The following is a 17,726-nucleotide window of genomic DNA, read 5'->3' on the forward strand; positions in this document are numbered from 1 at the left end:
GGTGAGGAGAGCGGCGGGGTGTGGTGGTGTGTGTTTTGAGGTGAGAGCCTTCAAGTTTTCACGTTTTAATAAATTTTGTCTCCAAGGAAATACAAATATCGCTTGAATTATACCCCTCCCCATCTTCCTTTTTTTTTTTTTTATTTAAAGTCACCTATTCAAGTGCCCCTGCTTGAAAGTCCCACTTCTGTTTTTCAGGTGATCTTTTACACATGATAATCTCTAAAGATGTTGAAGTTTAAATGCGCCCGAAATCCGGTAGAGGCAGGACCGATGGAGCCCATCACCAGCCGAATTTCTCGGCTAAATCTGCTCTTTCAGGTAAAGAGCCTCTGTCTTGGGATTAGCTGATCTCGGTGTTGTCTGTGTGTACGCCCCAGAGTATCAAAATACACTTTTGCTTGTTCATGTGGACGCTCAAAGCATGCCTGTGTGGCCCTCTGGAGGAAGGGGTAAAAGGAGGATAACTTCTTGAAGTTCAAAGTGTGTATCTAGTTTGCACAAAGTTCAGTGCATAGGAATTCTGGTCTTATGTTTGTCTGTCAATGTCAGTGGATTTTCCCACATAAAGATGGAATATTGCATTCTACATCCTGTAATCGGCAGTTTTTTCATGGGCGATGTAGCTGAGGGTTTGTCGTGAGGTGGATTTACCTAACCAGCTGCTGTTTGATTATCTGACGTTCAGCAGCTCCTCCTTCTAGATTGCCTAAACTATTTGTACCATGAAAAAACCCATATGGTACAATGTCAAGAAAAAAGCCAGTCAGATCAGAATCATCAATAGGATGTAGATAGTTTCACGAAACCTATGATTTGAACTTTAACCATCTTTACAGGATTGCTTTGTCTGAAGTGACATACCTGTAACAGTTATTACAGTTAGACATAGTGAGTTGGTATATTTACCTTACACTTCTGTATCATTTGTCTAATTTCTGAAGTAGTGATTTTTAAATGGATAATATATAATCTGCTCTATACATATGTTATTGATTTGAGGCTTTTCATTGTTGTCTGAGACTCCATCTGCTGTTGCTTCTTTTTTTTTCCAGGGGAAGCCACTCTTTGTGACTCAACAGCAGATGTCTCCTCTCTCCCGGGAAGGCATCCTTGATTCTTTATTCGTTCTTTTTGAAGAATGCAGAAACCCCGCTTTAATGAAAATTAAACATGTTGGCAACTTTGTCAGGAAGTGTAAGTTCATTTAGACTTATTTTCAGATGTCGTTATAAAAGACAGTTCTTAAGAATCTGAATGTTTAATTAATGCTTTAGTTGGCTTTGATTTATTAATAATTGTAACCCAGGACTTTGAGCATCTGACCTTTTGTAGGCAGACTTGACATTGCAAAGGGGGTCTTGGCGATCATATAAAGGCTTTGTTCGGGTCCAAAAATGTCAAATACAGGTGGCTTTTGAAATGCTGTGACTCGAACGCACATCCTTTTTAGTCCGTACTATATTTATAGTTGAGGAGGCACTTTCTTTAAAAGTGGCTGAGTACTGCATGCAGCAAAGCTCCAAGTGTGCACAACAGAAGGATGTCAGAAGTTGAGAGCAGGACAATGATTAGAGGTATGAAGAAAAAAAAATCTAGAAAGGAGCTGGGTAATCCTTAGCTCTTTCAGCTTGAAGTAGTCTTTTGGATTCCATGGGTTACCTGAATTTTGCACGTGTAACTTGTAAATAGTAGTTCTGTGCTTCAGAATTTGGATTTCTAATGGGGTAAATATAGTCTGATATTATACACTGATAGCGTGCTTGGATTCTTTTTGGGGAAAAGGAAAAAAAAAGGTTCATCAATTTTTCTATTAAAATATACTAGGAAGCCCTTTGGTTAAAAGTAACTTATCATGCCCTCTATAATAGTTCCATCCAACGATTTCTGGATATTATTAGTGGAGACTAATTTTCTGCTAATCTGAAGAATTTTTAGAACAATCTACAGTGAGCAATTGATTTTCACAGTGCATGCCGGTTGAAACTAGTCAATGGAAAACTGAATATCTGAAATAAATGTCTACAGTTATTTGTTAGACAATAGACTAGTGCCTCCCACAGGCAGAGGAGAAAACCCTGCCACTTGACTAGTAGCACTCGGCTGGGTAAAGCCCTCATATTTAGAGAATACGCTTTGTATTGGTAAAGGACGGTTGGAAAGAAATTAGAAACAAAAGAGGCTATCAGCCTATGATGTTATGAATGGGACAGAATTATGGTTGCTATAGGAACTGTCTTAACATTTCCTGATTCTTTTGTATGTACCATATTTTAGTCTTAACTATGCATCAATACAGTCTTTTTCTAGTACTTATGCACACTTTTTTTTAAGAAGTATATTCTGGAATGATTTAACATTTCTTGAGAGTCTGGAACTAAATGTGTTGGGGTTTTTTTTGTTGTTTTATTTATTCCTCATTTTTGATGTTGTGTTTGTTGTGAAATGCCGGTTGGCTAATGTAAAAATAAGTTATTTTATTTTTATAGATGCAGAGACCATAGCTGAATTAAGGGAACTGCAACCCAGTCTGAAGGATTTTGAAGTAAAGAGTGTGGTTGGCTGTGGTCACTTTGCAGATGTAAAAGTAGTAAGAGAGAAAGTTACTGGTGATGTATATGCTATGAAGGTGATGAGCAAGGAGTCCTTGTTGGCACAGGAGCACGTATGTATATTTTTCTGTTATGACAGTGGAATGATAAATTACAATTTGTTGAACGTTTCCTTTTTGTCACTACTATTAGAATTAAGTTAAAAGTGTATCTTGAGAAGGATCATCCTATAATATATTTGTGTGTAGTTTTGCTGTGTTTAAAAGACATTGTCGTAGGCTATGAATCTATTGGGTGAGGTGCCATCCAAAACAAAAAAATGTCCCCAGTGTTAAAGAGCTTACCATTTAATTGTAAAACAAGAAAAAACAGATGAAGAAAATGCTGGATCAGTATTGATCAGCTTGGTGATGGCTTGAATTTTCAGGCAATCTATTCATTAAGGTTTTTTTTTTATTTTAAAGAGCGACGTAGAATGTCAAGAGTGGGTGTGAAGGCAAACTGTGGTAACTGGATTTTTATGGAGAGCCTCTCACTAGCTTGAGAAATGTGTTACTTGAAAAATTAAAAGAAGGGATAATGGAGGTTGTTATATGGTTTGGTGAGAAACAGGAGTTAGTCTTTCACTGACATGGGATGACAAGTAGGACTCAGATACTCCATGAAAGACCTTGTGAATTTATACAGCAATACCGGCATCAGTTGTTCCCAATATATGGTTCAGTTAGATTCCTTCTCAGATCCCTCAGCATTGTTTGTGGCTATCAGAAATGAAGATAAACTAAAATTACTCTTGCTATGGCATAGGTTGACAAGGAAGCAAAGTGCTTTCCTGCTACCCTCAATATGACGCTTGCTCAGCCTTGTTGAGTGGGGGTCAGTGAAAGTAGGGAATGTTGATCTAAATGAACTCGCAGTATCTCTGTGATAAAATTAATTTCTTGTTGTCTGGCTGCACATCTGAATAATTAAATAGTTGCTAGAGGATGATTTCAAGAAAGTCTTTATTTTAATACCGTGCAATGAATTTATTACTGAATTAGCTGTTAAAATGCTACCCCATGTTTGCTCTAGCTTCTTTTCTGCTTGTCTGATTCTTTTGAGGTTACTTTTTATTTCATTAGGGTCAGTCCAGATGAGGTCAACCAAGGTTGCACTCCAGACTGGTAGCTGCTTCACCAGTTTGAAAGGGAAGCTGGCCTTTGCAGCAGGGACTATTCAGTTGAAAGCAAGCTAGACAACAGAAGGTGGGAGGGAGATGGAAAGCACAAAGGAGTAAAAATACCTTTTTAAAGGTGCACATCACAAGGAAATAGCATGTAATATTTTCTATGTAATTTTTTTTGTGATGTGTGCCTTTGGTACAGACTCGAATCTTTCTGAAACTAGGGTTTTCTAATGTATTCTGGCTCATTTTCATCATGATATAACTGAACGCTTCCTTTTTTTGTAGGTGTCATTTTTTGAGGAAGAACGCAGTATATTATCTCAGAGCACCAGTCCATGGATTCCACAGCTACAATATGCATTTCAAGACAAGAAGAATCTCTACTTGGTAATGCCAAGTCTTTGTTTCTTTTCTCCTCTAATGAACACTTTTGGCATTGTTATGTTGAAGAACAACGTGGTGGTTGAAATGTGCTCATCACGTGTTAGTTTTCCTGCATTACACACCACTGTTTCATACGTGTCCAGTGTAATATGGAGGAGTTGAATGCAATATCTTTTGTGTGTATGAACTATATCTTTCCCTTTAAAATTTTATGTAGGTTATGGAGTATCAGCCTGGAGGGGACTTACTGTCACTCTTAAACCGATACGAGGACCAACTAGATGAGAGCATGGTGCAGTTTTATCTTGCAGAGTTGATTTTAGCCATTCACAGTGTCCATCAGATGGGTTACGTACACCGGTAGGTAAACACTGCTTTGCATCACACATAATGTTTAATCGGTGTCATTCCAGAAAGGTGTTGGTGTTCTGGAAAGATGCCTTCCTGTTTTTGGTTTTGGTTTTTTTTTTTTTTTTTAAATTCTCTCCTCTTTCAGGACAGTATTTCACACGCTCTAGCAGAAGAGAAAATTAGAAAATTAATCAGACTCCAAGAATAATTGTAGCTAAAGGCATTAACTTTGATGTAAAGTTCAAACTAATATCAAGAAAGGATTGTTATGTATATTTTCTGGAGGTTTAGTAAAAAGGAGCCTTAATGTTGCACTGTAAAAAATGAATTTTTTTCCAGAGATCGTTGCTTTTAGCACCAAGTAGTATGGGAAATTAGTGTCATTGTTAAAACTCGTCGTGTGCTGATTGGTGAACAGGGCAGTATAGGAAGGATGTTGGGGCAGTTAAACATCACGAAGTTTTCTAAAGATCATATCAAGGCTTGAAGGCTGTTTCTGTATGCGTATGCAAATCAGATTGGTATTTAAGAAATTTATTGCATTCGGAGACTTTGGAAATGTATTTTATGTTCCAAGGAGCTGCAGTGGCTGCCCTTAGTGCATACACAGGCCATGGCTTTCTAATGCAGGGTACCTGCCTGGATTTGAAAGATGTATGGAATAATAAGCTGCAAGGAAATTTGGGAAGAAAGCTACCTAATACTTCTCTGTAAGTCAGTTACAATGTAGTCAAAGTGTGAAACCACCTTCTCTTTCCATCTTCTGCCAATAATTACTAACTTTCCGTGAAATAAAGGGAACCTTACTACTTCCGTATTTGCTTGGACACAGAACAACAGCTGGAAATAAGACTCCCACTTGTTAAGGCTTTATGCAGCTGAGCACAGTTGAGTGTAGCTGAATTAGGGGTATCCGGTTACCTAGATGTGGCAGTGGGGACAGTATGGAAAGGTACTGATTGCTTCCTTCTTGCTTACAGAGATGTCAAACCAGAGAATGTTCTTATTGACAGAACAGGACACATTAAACTGGTGGACTTTGGGTCAGCTGCCAAAATGACAGTAAACAAAACGGTAATAATGTGGATTTAAGCTTTGCCTATGGCTTGTTTGGATGGTCCAGTCAAAAAGGGAAAACTAACTTTATATCTGTTCCATATTACACCTTGTTCTTCTGCCTTATTTGTCCAACATGGAATCTATTCACAATGATATTTTTCCATTAGTGAACATTTCAAACCTGAGCTCGAGTATCTTTTGCAGCTCTCAGTAGATATATATTTGCTTATTAAAATTTTAATGCGCAAGTAAGGTAAAGACAAGTCTAGGTTCTCATGGTGCTGCATTGTAATACAAAATCATACTTCTAGAGATTCTTACAGTGCTCAGTGCTGTGTGTGAAGAATGTGGATTTATAATTGTTTATAACTGGACTGAAAATTGTGTTTGTTTTAACTAAAGTTTTGAAGACTGGGGAGCTCATGATTGAAATGAGTCACATTCAAATGTTCCGGGCTTTACTCGCCAGAAAGCACTATATTCAAAGCTGTGAACTGATCGAGTTTTTTTTATAAGTTGCTTGTAAATTTGGTTGACTGCATATAATTTCAAGTGATAATTTGAAATTAAAATATATCTAAGCAAGAATATGAAGTTCTATACCAGAATCCTGTCTTGTTTTAGAATTTTTTTTTTTTTTTGGTAGCATTTTCTTAGTGTTGTGACTCTTAATATTTTGTTTTCCCTGTTCTTCCCTGTTCTTCCCTTTTCAGTGCTTCTCTGCATTGTATTTTTCTTTTAATTTTTTTCTTCACGTTATCTTTTCAGCATCTTCAGGTTTTTGAGTTAGTCTGCCTGCTGTTTTGTTTCATTCTTTATGCCACTCAGTGCAAAAATGATTGCAATTTTGGCTTTTTCTAAGCACTCCAGAAATTCAAATACTAGTACTTTGCTGATCAAGAATGCAAGGTAAAAACATAGGGATGACACAGAATGAATCAAGGGCAGGGAATATTTATGCCTAAATTTGACTATTTTTGAAATTTCAGCTCTGAAGTCCCTGTTAATACTAGTAGAAGCAGTAGTGCTAGGGAATGTGTACTGCTTAAAACATCAGTGTTTAGTAACCCTGTGCTTTTTAGAATGCTGCTCTTCTACTTTAGCTGTTTGGACTTTCTAGCTACAGTTAGCTCTGATAATTTGACTCTTCTTATACCAAACAGCTTGCTTTCTGTTTGTTTATCAGCAGTTTCTTAACCTTGCACATTTTTGCTTAACAGCCTTGCTTAAAATTACTTCCTTAAAATTCGCTTGGAGGGCTGAAAATTGTGTCTCATTTGAAAAAACAAAAATGAAAAAGAAGAAAAAAAAAGAAAAGGGAATTGGTTTATTACCAAGATCACAATGAACAGAAAGTGCTGTAATTTCACTTGATATATCTTTGCTTCTAGGTAAACGCCAAGCTACCTGTTGGCACACCTGACTACATGGCACCAGAAATGCTCACCGGGTTGAATGGGGATGGCAAAGCTTCTTATGGTCCAGAATGTGACTGGTGGTCCCTGGGAGTCATTGCGTATGAAATGATTTATGGAAGATCTCCATTTGCTGAAGGAACTTCAGCAAAAACTTTCAATAACATCATGAACTTCCAGGTAGAGAGAACCCCTTCCGTGTTCCTGAGTAAAAAGGCTGTCACTAAAGACTGTTTTTACAGTTGAAAAAAGAAGTTTATGGGTGTCTCTTATTTTGTCATGTTTGTAAAATATTTAGAATATATGTTTTATATTGGTTTTATATGTCTCTGTATTGTAGATATCAAGTTATTTTTTGTAACAGGTGTCTAAAAATAATCATCTGCAGTGCATGACTTAAAAAAGATTTAGCTATCCATCTTAGGCAACTATAATTGCAGCATTTCCAAAATAATCTAGAAAAGAAATTGAAAGGATAAATTGTGGATTGATAAAGTTTCTGAATCTTACTAAATGCTTCTGTTTGGGAGAATTTTCTGGGGAATTGACTTGTTTTACTCTTCCTTTTGTGTATGCCGTTGACCACCATTCTGCATAAGATGGTGATCTGTGCCTAGCATTTGTCTGATTGAGTACGGTTGTTCCTGTGTTCTTTTCTTTACTGCAGTAAATGCATATAAAAGCCTATTTGGAAAAAATACACAATACTATTATTTGTATGGTATAAATATTTATCCTTTGTGCCTGACATATCTCAGAATAATGAAACTGAATTTTACTGTTCTGGGACTGTTTCCCTACTGAGCAGAAATCCTTTTCTTTCTACTGCAGAGATTTCTGAAGTTCCCAGAGGAGGTGAAAGTTAGTAGTGAATTTCTTGATCTGATCCAGAGCCTGCTTTGTGGGCAGAAGGAAAGGCTGGGTTATGAGGGGCTCTGCTGCCATCCATTTTTTTCTAGAATTGACTGGAATAATATCCGTAACTGTAAGTAGAATAATACTGCATTTATAAACAATTCCTATTTCTTTGGGTAACATGAAAATTTGTACAACGTTAGTATTTAATTGTGTTTGATGTGAATAATTATTCATAATGAAACAGGATTGTGTCATGAAGCAGGTGTTTTTAACAAAACAATTCATTTTGCTTTTGGATAGGATACGTTAACATCTCATAGGTGAAAATTGTAGGGTAAGATGAAGTTTAATACAATTCTATATGAATTTCTGATGCAATTGCCATATTACTGCAGGCACTAGACTGGAAAATCAAAATGGTCCTTTCCATGTCTTTCCTCAGATTAAAATGCATCAGTATGTTCTTGCTTGTGATACAGCTTCATTTAAGTTTGTTTGGATTTTTTTATCTCCTGTAGGTGACGAAATGTCAGCAGTCATAGGGGCATTGGAGTTTTTCCTCAAAGTTAATGTGACTAATATATGATTATTTTTTTTTGGTCAAAAATCCATTCATTCCATAATGAATGGAATAAAATCAGTGAAACAGATAATTTCCGATGCAGATAATTGTTTATAATACTATGGAAGCAGTGGAATTTAGTATTTGGAAGTACTGAGGCACCAGATCCATGGCAAAAGCACATATTTCACAGATCATCAGTGATCTATGTATGAGTGCCTGACTTGTGTTGGATAGTATTTTAAATTATTTGGACTGTAAGATTATCTGGGCAAGGAACACGTCTGCCTTATATTCTTTATCAAATATGCTGTAAGAGCAATGATTGTGCTCCATTTTCCATGATAAATTGCTAAGCCAGTGCTGCTACTTTTGATGACTATCTCAGCACTTCAGCTGTCAGCTCCACAGAATGTTTACTCACAATTCTGTTGATTCATTAATTTTGAACTTGTGGAGCTGCTGTTCTATTAAAATCCATTGTTTCTGCCCTTTGAGAGCCATTGAGCCTTGAGTCTTTTTCATTGTTTTAGCATTTGTTTGCCAGACTTCAGCTCACTTTGCCTTCTTTCCCTAGAACCCTGCCAAAGCCACCAGTTTCTGTTTCTAAAATTTTTGTATTGCATTTGTATCTTATTATCTCAGATCTGAGAAAAAAAAAAAAAGGCATGTGAGCATATGTTCTGGTGTTTCCTTGGCAATCGTCTGTCCAGTATTCACACAACTGCACAAGTTAATTGAGTGTTTTGCCATTTCATGTGACGACGGTGATACTGATGGACAAGCTGGTCGGCAGCCCTGATGTCGTTATAATGTTGAAATAATCATTTGGGATTTTAAAAATCCCATTTCTGTCTGCAGCTGGCCAATGGATTGCATCATTCCTTGTAATATCCGGACTTACCTACTGTGAGGATTCATGCAGCTTTGACCCCTGACTTGGTTGTTATTTCTCATACTTCATAAAACCCCACTGTAACTAGCACAAAACACAGCAGTCTTCTTGCTTTTGGTAGCAGATTCAATGCATCACCTATTGCTTTGCTCTCTGCGGTGGTTCTCCATTTGCTGGTTTATTCAGGGTAGCGTCGCTGTCATTCTATTCAAACCCAGGGTTTGGCCTGGGCTATCTAAAAGCTAAAGGTTTCTTTCTTAACTTGACCTCCCCTGATAGTGGTGTTTAACTGGAGCAATGGCAGGCTGAGAAAATTAGGGAACTAGCAAGTGCTGGAAGAGGTCACAGGATTTAGACTAAAGAATCTCACTCCCTCAAGTTAATCTGGTTAAAGATTTTGGGGATATGGAATGGTGGACTCAATCTGAAAGGTCTTTTCCAACCCAAATGATTCTATGATGCTTTGATTGTGAAATTCTGTGTCAGCGCAGTCAGACTTTCCTCTAGTCTATAAAAGCAGTGATGTTATTTCTATTTCAGACTGAGAATGGTAGGGAAAAAATTGGTACCTTTGCCTTGCAGGTATTTAAATTATCATGCTGTGAACTCCAGGATAACCATTCTTAATGCACTGATTTTGGATAAGAATATGTCATTAGAGTTTTTTTCAGTGTTACATTTGGTTGTTATGGTAACCTATGAAACACTTGACTTTTCAGTAAACCCCTTCCCAAAAGATAGTTGCCTCTAGAAAGGCTCCCGACTTCCTTGGGTTCAAGTAGCGTGTGTCTGTAGAAGCAGCTCTTAAGTTACAGAAACAAAATCCAACGAGTAAACCTGAGGTCAGGTCTCAACTGGTAATTTTCCCATTCCTCGGACTAATGTACTGAAACATAGTTGTAGATTTTGCTCTCTGTATTTAATGACTTCTAAAGCTTCTAAAAAAACCACAACCTCAAAACAGACACTACCACACTCCCCCAAACAAAAGAAAAAAAAAAGGAAACTTTGGAAAGATTGTGTTGATAGAGTTTTCTGAAAATATTTTGGAATTTGTTTACCTGGAATAAACATATTTCTATCTGTGTTTCAACTAAATGATCAGGATTTTAACTGGAAAGTCAGTAACAGAATTATTTGAGTACTTGATAAGTGTCTAAAGTCAGAGGTAGAGAATGGAGGATGACATACTTGAGTTATTGGCTGTAAGGTTGCATTCTATATAATTTGAGGATTTTGTTAATCACTTTTTGTTATTTGAAATCCATAAATTACATAATTACATTGGCTGTTTACTTTGGAACCAAAAATCTGCCTGCTGAAGGTTAGCTGAGAGATGGTCAGAAGACTTTTGTTGTCATCTAGGTGATATATCTGTATAACATAAAGAATCTCTCATTTTAAGAATTGTTTTGTAACTGCAGCCTAAGAGGTCTTGAAAACAGAATGCCATATTGGACTTGCATGAGGAAACTATATATATGAGAAGAAAAGAACTAATGTCTTGTGCAAACAAAAGAACTTAAGGAAGCGTTGAAGACTGATTTTTTTAGGCTGTCTTCTGCTATGAACAGGCAGGAACCCAAATCCCATTCTTCATAAGTCTAAGCCTCTTCTTTATCCTTATGAACCCAAAGTTGTCTTCAATAGGTTAACAGTTTAAACACTGTGGTATTTCATTTAAATGCTTCCCTTCAGAAAAGTGTGTTGACTCCTTTCTCTGACTGAAGTTCACTTTCACGTCAGCTTGAAGATCACTTTTATTAACAGAAATGTATGTGTTGGATCATTGCCTTGACAGAGCAGAAAAGATGTTACGATAATATTGTATAGATTGATTGCAAGTAGTATAATGCCTTTTTTTAAAGAGGTCTTAGATAAAACATCCTTAAATTACATAATTTGGACTTTCTGTTTTCTATTTTTCTTTCATAGCGTTTTATTCAAATAGGGCTCACAAAGCCCGAGGAAGGGTAATGCCTAACCTACTTAAAAAGGCTGCGCGGAGGCTTTTCCTCAGAAAGTATATATAGATCACCTTGTAGATGATGAAAAGACATATTTTTATTCTTAAGAAATGTTCTATATTTCCTTTAAATTTCCTATTTCAGCTAAGCCTTTCACTGTCCCAGGGGAAATGCAGTATCTCTTTTCTGAATGTGCATGAAAATATTTTGAAAGGATGAAAAGACCCGATTAAGGCAATGTTCCTTGAACTAATCATAAATACGCACACTAGTGCAGAATTTAAAAAAAAAAATAAGCTTCTTTCCATAAGAGACATTTTATCTGATCCTAATGATAAACTGATTAAAGTACTGCAGTATATGTGTGGTAGTTTTGATTTTTGGGTTTTTTTCTTTTTTTCTTTTTTTTTTTTAAACTTAGCAACCTACAACACCCCCTTTTCCTCTGAAAGTCATTCTTTGGAACAGATGGAAGAGGGTTACATCCTTCCACAAGTGGGGAGGTATCTAGGCAAGCAATTGGCTTTTTTAAAACATGCCGTTCTCTACAAGATACTTTAAATGGTAAACAGAACATGTACGTTCGTTTGTAACATATTGGTGGCAAAAAGAGGTCTTTATACCCAACCAGTTTGTATGGGTAGAAGCACCGGGTTTACTGTCTTTTTGAGTAATAGTTTTGCCTCCCTTTTGGGTGAGCCTGAAAAAAGTGCAGATTTTTCACCTTGTCAGGTGTGATGGCGTGGTTTTAACATTGACTTCTCAGGGGCTAAGCTCGACCTCTGCTAAAGGATTCTTCCCTTTAAAGAAGCAACTGATAAGCACATCAATGTATTTGCATTCACCAGTCTCCATCTTGTTCTGAAAATATTATAGTTGTGTGACAGGCCTCTGATTTTAAGCAAGAAATAATAATTTAACTAGAGATTATGTCACCATGTGATCCACATTTGAAAATAAAATTGCTCATGTGGTTTAGCTTGTTTTTACAAGATGACTATGTTCATTCTGTAGATATTTTGGACATCAGACAAAGGACTCATTTGTTTTAGGAGTAAAGGACTATGAAGAAGCTACCAAATAATTAAATCAGAAAGAGTGGATCCAGCTTTTTTTTTTCTCAAAGGTATTCCCTCTTACTCCTAAAAGTGAGTTTTCCTCCAGTGTCCTGAAACTTCTGAAGAAGTTCTGCTTCTCATTTTCTGTCACGGCTGACAGTTCAGAACTACTTAACATCTAGAGGTGTTTCTGTTGAATGACTGTTCAAAGTTTTCTTTTTAGTTGCTACTATTAATTGATACAAATGTTGGAACAAGGTTATACTGCGAAGTTGCAGAGTTTTTGGACTGTTAGTCATCGATTTTTGGTGAATGCAAAATAGAGGGCAAATGATTTTTTCATTATTTTTTAATCTAGTGTTCACAATTTCTCATTTCACACACATACCTTTTATTAAACGGTAGAGGAAACTGTAGCATCAAACACTGGGCTCTTTAGACTAGTTCCCCACCAGCCCCAAAAGTTTTCTCTGTCTCACATTGTTTTATCTGTTTGCATCCATTGTGCCCCTATAGAGCGCTTTTCATCTTTCTACGTGCATGCTGATCTTAGGTATATTTAAATTCTCTTTTCTTTTAAGCACGAGGTTTGACTAGGAATTCTTATTGTTGCTAAGAGGAAAGACTTTCTTTTTAATTGCAAGAGCTTGAAGATGACTCTTAAGATCTTCTTAGCTAATTTCTGGTGAGGAGTAAGGCATTAGATCTCTTTTGAAGCTGAAGTTACCTGTCAGACTCTGAAGAGTATGTAACAGGGTGGTTAGTCCATTACAAAAAGGCAGTTATGTTGGGTTTTGCTATCTCTTTAAGAAAGATTCTAGACTTCCCCAGACGGAGTGAATACTTTGCTGTTTTCTCTCTTACTTTACCACATAGACTGTATCTGCCTTCAAAGACAATGTTAAAAACCCCACAGCAACCCCTTCCTGTAAGAGGACGGGCAAAGTTCTTACAGCAGAGGTCCTAAATGAAAAAATACTAATTCCTGAACTTATCCTCCTCTGCTATGAATTATCTGTAACTTCAGGCTTTTATTTGCGTTACAGATGATATATTTACAAACTGTTTTTTGTTGCTTCTATGGTTTTAATCATTGAGAGCATATGAAAAAGTAGCTGGACGTTGTCCTAACATTAAGTGAATTTTTAAAAAAATACATCTCCGAATCAACAATCTGTATTCCAAAATTATGTTTACAGTACATAAATGTCAGCATTATATTGTATCTAAATTTATATTATAACCAATAAACTAGCAGAAATTAATAAATTCATGATATTGACAGAAAACTTAAATGTTCTGGAGCCAGTAAGTAAAACTGCTTACTACAGAACCTTTTTAATTTGTGTATTTTCCCCATTTATCTCATTCTAATGTACTTGGAACTCCTGTACGTGAGCAGCATCCTCGCCGCTTCATGGAATTTCTCCTCACTTCCCTGCTGGGGAGCGGCGTCAGAACGACTCCTGGGGGAGCTGCTAACAAAGCCTGCCTGTGGAGCTGGGTTTTGCCGCTTTATACAGACTGATTTTTTGATTTTTATTTTTTTTTGGCTATTAATGCTGCTCCGGTGGGTAGTTTAAGTGTACGTTTGCCTAGAGAATTAAGAGTTAAAAAGCGGGCTGTGAAAGGCTTTGGCAACCTAGAGGGAGCTAGCAAGCTCCAGCCGTGACTCATTCTGCCTGTGTCAGTCAGATAAGCATCAGCATCTGTCACGACTGCAGGCAGGTAGGGTTAAACTCCCGAGCATGCAGGGAGCGAGGAGCAGGGAGCCTGCACTGCAGGGGTTGGGATGTTTGTTCCCGGTTCTTCAATTCTCATCAGCCCTTCAGCTACAGGAGATCTATACTGGATCCATGGTAACGGTTTTAGCACACTACACTTTCATCAGCTTGTGACAATGGGCTGTGTTCTAGTCGCTGACTGAAGAGCTGTCTCCTCTATAGAGCAAAAAAAGAGATTAGTAGTTTTGCAGTGAGTGAGCACCTGAGTAATGAAATAAATAAATAAATAAACCTCCTAAAACCCGGGATTTAATGAGGTAGGAATGGCACAGCAGGCTTTTGCATTCATTCCTTTCACACACGTAGCCAAGCCAGCAGGTAGCTTGGGTGCTGCACATCATTGAGAAGAACTTGTTCTTTTGTTCTGTTGGTTAATTAAACTGAAGCAAATGCGAGAGAATCAGCTGAAATTAAACAACTGCTTAACAAGTTAAGTGGTACCGATTTAGAAATTATAGTAAGAAATACTTTGTAATTCCTGCTATTTATACTTCTCTTCAGAGCTGATTGTATCAGAGCCAGACTGCAGTGGTGTCCCAACAAGAGTTCCAGATCTTTAGCAAGCTCTTTTAGAGAAATAAAATCTTACTGATATTTCTTCCCTTCCTAAAGACCAAATAAGCTTCTAGTAGCTATAGTTTGTAGAATCTTCCAGGAGAAAGACCAGTTTGCTGTTGATTAGAAGCCCATGCTGGGAAGATTCTTGGTAGCATTAAAGGGTAGATATATCCCTTAGCTGACTAGCAAAGGGTCAGGCTACATTCTCATGTAGTGTCACTAATTGAAGAGGTTGGAGACATTTTCTAGATGAATCCAAATTGTATTACTTTTAGCTATATTACAGTAATAATTTTCTTAGCCTGGTGCTTTGATTTGATTCAATGTCTGTGTTTAAAAAAAAACCCCTAACCTGAAAAAAAACCCACCCAAAACCCCAACAATCCCAAATCCCTAACCAAAAAGCCAGTTTAATCAGTGTGGGAGACGTTCTGCCTGCAGAGTGGTAGCCATGTTGGTAGCTTAAGGGTTAATCTCTTGTTGCTGTAATACGATTTGAGAGCAGCAGCTCAGTCTGCTTGTGTTAGCAAGATTAAAAGCAGGAGCTGCAGTGCCATTGCAAGCACTGAATGAGTGAGACTGTTGCAGAGTGAACTGTAGCTGAATTTTGTCTTTTCTTCTTGCTTTTTTTTTTTGACCAGCTCCTCCCCCCTTCGTTCCTACTCTCAAGTCTGATGATGACACCTCAAATTTTGATGAACCAGAGAAGAATTCGCGGGTTTTATCTTCTACGTGCCAGTTGAACCCAGCAGGCTTCTCCGGTGAAGATTTACCGTTTGTGGGGTTTTCATTCATCAAGGCATTAGGGATCCTCAGATCAGAGTAAGTAGGAATTATTGCTTAGGTGGATAGGAGCATTGGAAAAATGCGAAGGTTTGTTACAGTGAGGATGCTGTGTGGGGGGAAAAGCTGTTTTAACTGGCCTGTACTTTGCTTTAGGGAAGCTGCCAGATTCTGGTTTTATCTGTTGCTGCTGTGGCTTGTGCATCTCCTACCGTTCTGTGATTATTTCTGGGATGAGGGGGAGGGAAGGGAATGGAAAGACCGATTCTGAAACAGTTATTGTTAAAATTGTTGTTCAAATACTTTGAATTAGTTGTTCCTGTTAAGCAGGGAGCAGTAGGTGATTGCATTGCTGGTATTGCAGATCCCTGAATGAAGGAGAATACTAAGGAGTTCGGAGATGGAAAAGGGGGGGGGATGTTATTTTATTGGGTCAGAGAGTGGGCACCAAGTGCTGGGGCTGTGTAAAGCTGAATCAGTGATCCACAGAAATGGAGCTCCACCGGTCTGGGAATGTGCAGTGATGGGTCAGTGAACAAGAGAAGGAGCTTCCCAGCAGCTGACTCTGTGCCGTTGGGTCAAGTTAAATACGAAGACTGGAGGTTGCTGTGTTGTGTGTTAAGAGACTGGAGGTTCAGATGAAGTATGCAGGGTATGTGTTTGTGGAGGGAGGTAAAGATCTAGAAAAAATGGTTTTCAATTGGAAGAAAACAAGCTTTCCGAGAGAATGGAGTCGGTGAAAAAAGCAGCATATAAATAGTATGGTATAAACCATTTGGTGTAGTGGGTGGTTAGTTTCTGATGACAGAGCTATTGAAAAAGTGTTAGTGCAGTACGTTAAGTTGAGAAGTCCTTACCTCAGTATCATGAGGCCTCTCAGGAATGCGATGGCTTTAGCTGGATTACTGACTCAATGCACTAAGGCGCTGTGTTTTCGTGTCAACCATCGTTCATTGCTGCTAGTGAGTTCCCTTAAGGGACTTGGTTGTCAATCTGTCTAATTGTTTTCTTTTTTTTTTTTTGTCATATTGGTTGTGATAATTACTCTGCGGTAAGTGTATAATCAAATCTGGTGATACTCTTGACATCTTTGATCTTGCCCACACCGTGAATCAAGGTTATATGATGGTTATGCCAGTAATAAAAAGGGAATCTTTGATTGTCCCTCCTCAGCTGAGTTGCTTTTATGACAAAAGAGGAAGGAAGGGAGAGGACATAACAACTAAAAAGTATTCTTTTGGTGAAATGATCTAATATTGTCAGCAGAAATAGATTTTAACCCCAGGTATCTACAGATAAAACGTTCCATTTTTCTATCTTGATTTAGAAGTGAAATAACTTATGGTGTTATCTTTTCTGCCTGGGGAACTGCAATCTATCTGTCAAGGCTACATGACCATTCATGTAACAGTCAGAAGAGGTTCAACAGTGACCACAGATGTGTGGTAAAAATATATATGTAATCGGGGCCCAGGACTAGAACTGAAAAGGAGCGTGAGGTAAAGTCTCAGGAGCAGTGGTGTAACTGTGCAGGAGGCTGAGGGCTGAAAAGTAATATTGTTACAGCAGATAGATTGATACGCTTTCTTAGTGGGGCGAGTACGGAAGCATTGAAGTTCTATTTGAATTTTTGTAATAGGTGAGAAGGGAGATGGCAAAGCTAAATAGAGATTTATGTGCTCTGGAGAAATTTTGACTGAAGTAAAATTTCTGCTTGGTGTGGCCTGTTTTTTCCTGAGCTGGAACAGAAAGGCATCATGTACTTATATTAAAATTATTTGGGGGAAAATTAAGTAGATCTTAGTGGTTTCTTTTTTTGAATGAGAACTTAAAAAAGGCACTTTGATATTTTCAGCAGTAAATACTTGCATTTTGTTCGAAGAAGGCGATTTAAATATGGCAAAGAGTTTGGAGACTTGAAAATATCTGTATTTAAATAATGCAGTGACTAGTTTATTCTCAATTATCAATGCAACACTGGGTCATAAAGATAACTTCTTACTTATAAAATATTGTGTGCTGTATGTTTTACTTGAGGAAATAAAGTACTGTTTTGGTCCACACTAGCTTGTGAATATCAAATTCTAGATGGGGAAGAGAACAGTAAATGGGGGATAGGCTTATCTGTTGTGAATCTTGGGATGTCTCCTCTGGAATGTCCTAGGTAATTAAGTTTATCAGTCCAGAATTTTTCTTCTTAAAAATCTTTCCTCCGAAAGTCTAACCTTATGGTTGCTAAGTGATGCAGATCTGTTTTCCTGTGCCTGCAGCATGAGAGCTCCGATGCCTCTAGTGCTGCTCACAGTTAGGCCAGGCAACTGCAGAGTGCCAT

General features: G+C 37.7%; 1 protein-coding gene across 2 annotated transcripts in view; it reads left to right on the plus strand.

Moving 5' to 3' along the window:
* Positions 1 to 228: 228 nt before the first annotated feature.
* CIT (citron rho-interacting serine/threonine kinase) overlaps positions 229 to 17,726 on the plus strand; it is a 71,456-nt gene continuing 53,958 nt past the window's right edge. For both annotated transcript variants that reach the window (XM_074159841.1, XM_074159842.1), the window contains exons 1-9: positions 229 to 321; positions 1,056 to 1,197; positions 2,490 to 2,665; positions 4,006 to 4,107; positions 4,322 to 4,464; positions 5,436 to 5,529; positions 6,906 to 7,109; positions 7,761 to 7,914; positions 15,253 to 15,433. In XM_074159841.1, coding sequence (XP_074015942.1) covers positions 229 to 321; positions 1,056 to 1,197; positions 2,490 to 2,665; positions 4,006 to 4,107; positions 4,322 to 4,464; positions 5,436 to 5,529; positions 6,906 to 7,109; positions 7,761 to 7,914; positions 15,253 to 15,433 — 1,289 coding nt within the window. The remainder of the gene's footprint in view (positions 322 to 1,055; positions 1,198 to 2,489; positions 2,666 to 4,005; positions 4,108 to 4,321; positions 4,465 to 5,435; positions 5,530 to 6,905; positions 7,110 to 7,760; positions 7,915 to 15,252; positions 15,434 to 17,726) is intronic.

Source organism: Numenius arquata, chromosome 16 (genome assembly GCF_964106895.1).
Source record: "Numenius arquata chromosome 16, bNumArq3.hap1.1, whole genome shotgun sequence".
Taxonomy (NCBI): Eukaryota; Metazoa; Chordata; class Aves; order Charadriiformes; family Scolopacidae; genus Numenius; species Numenius arquata.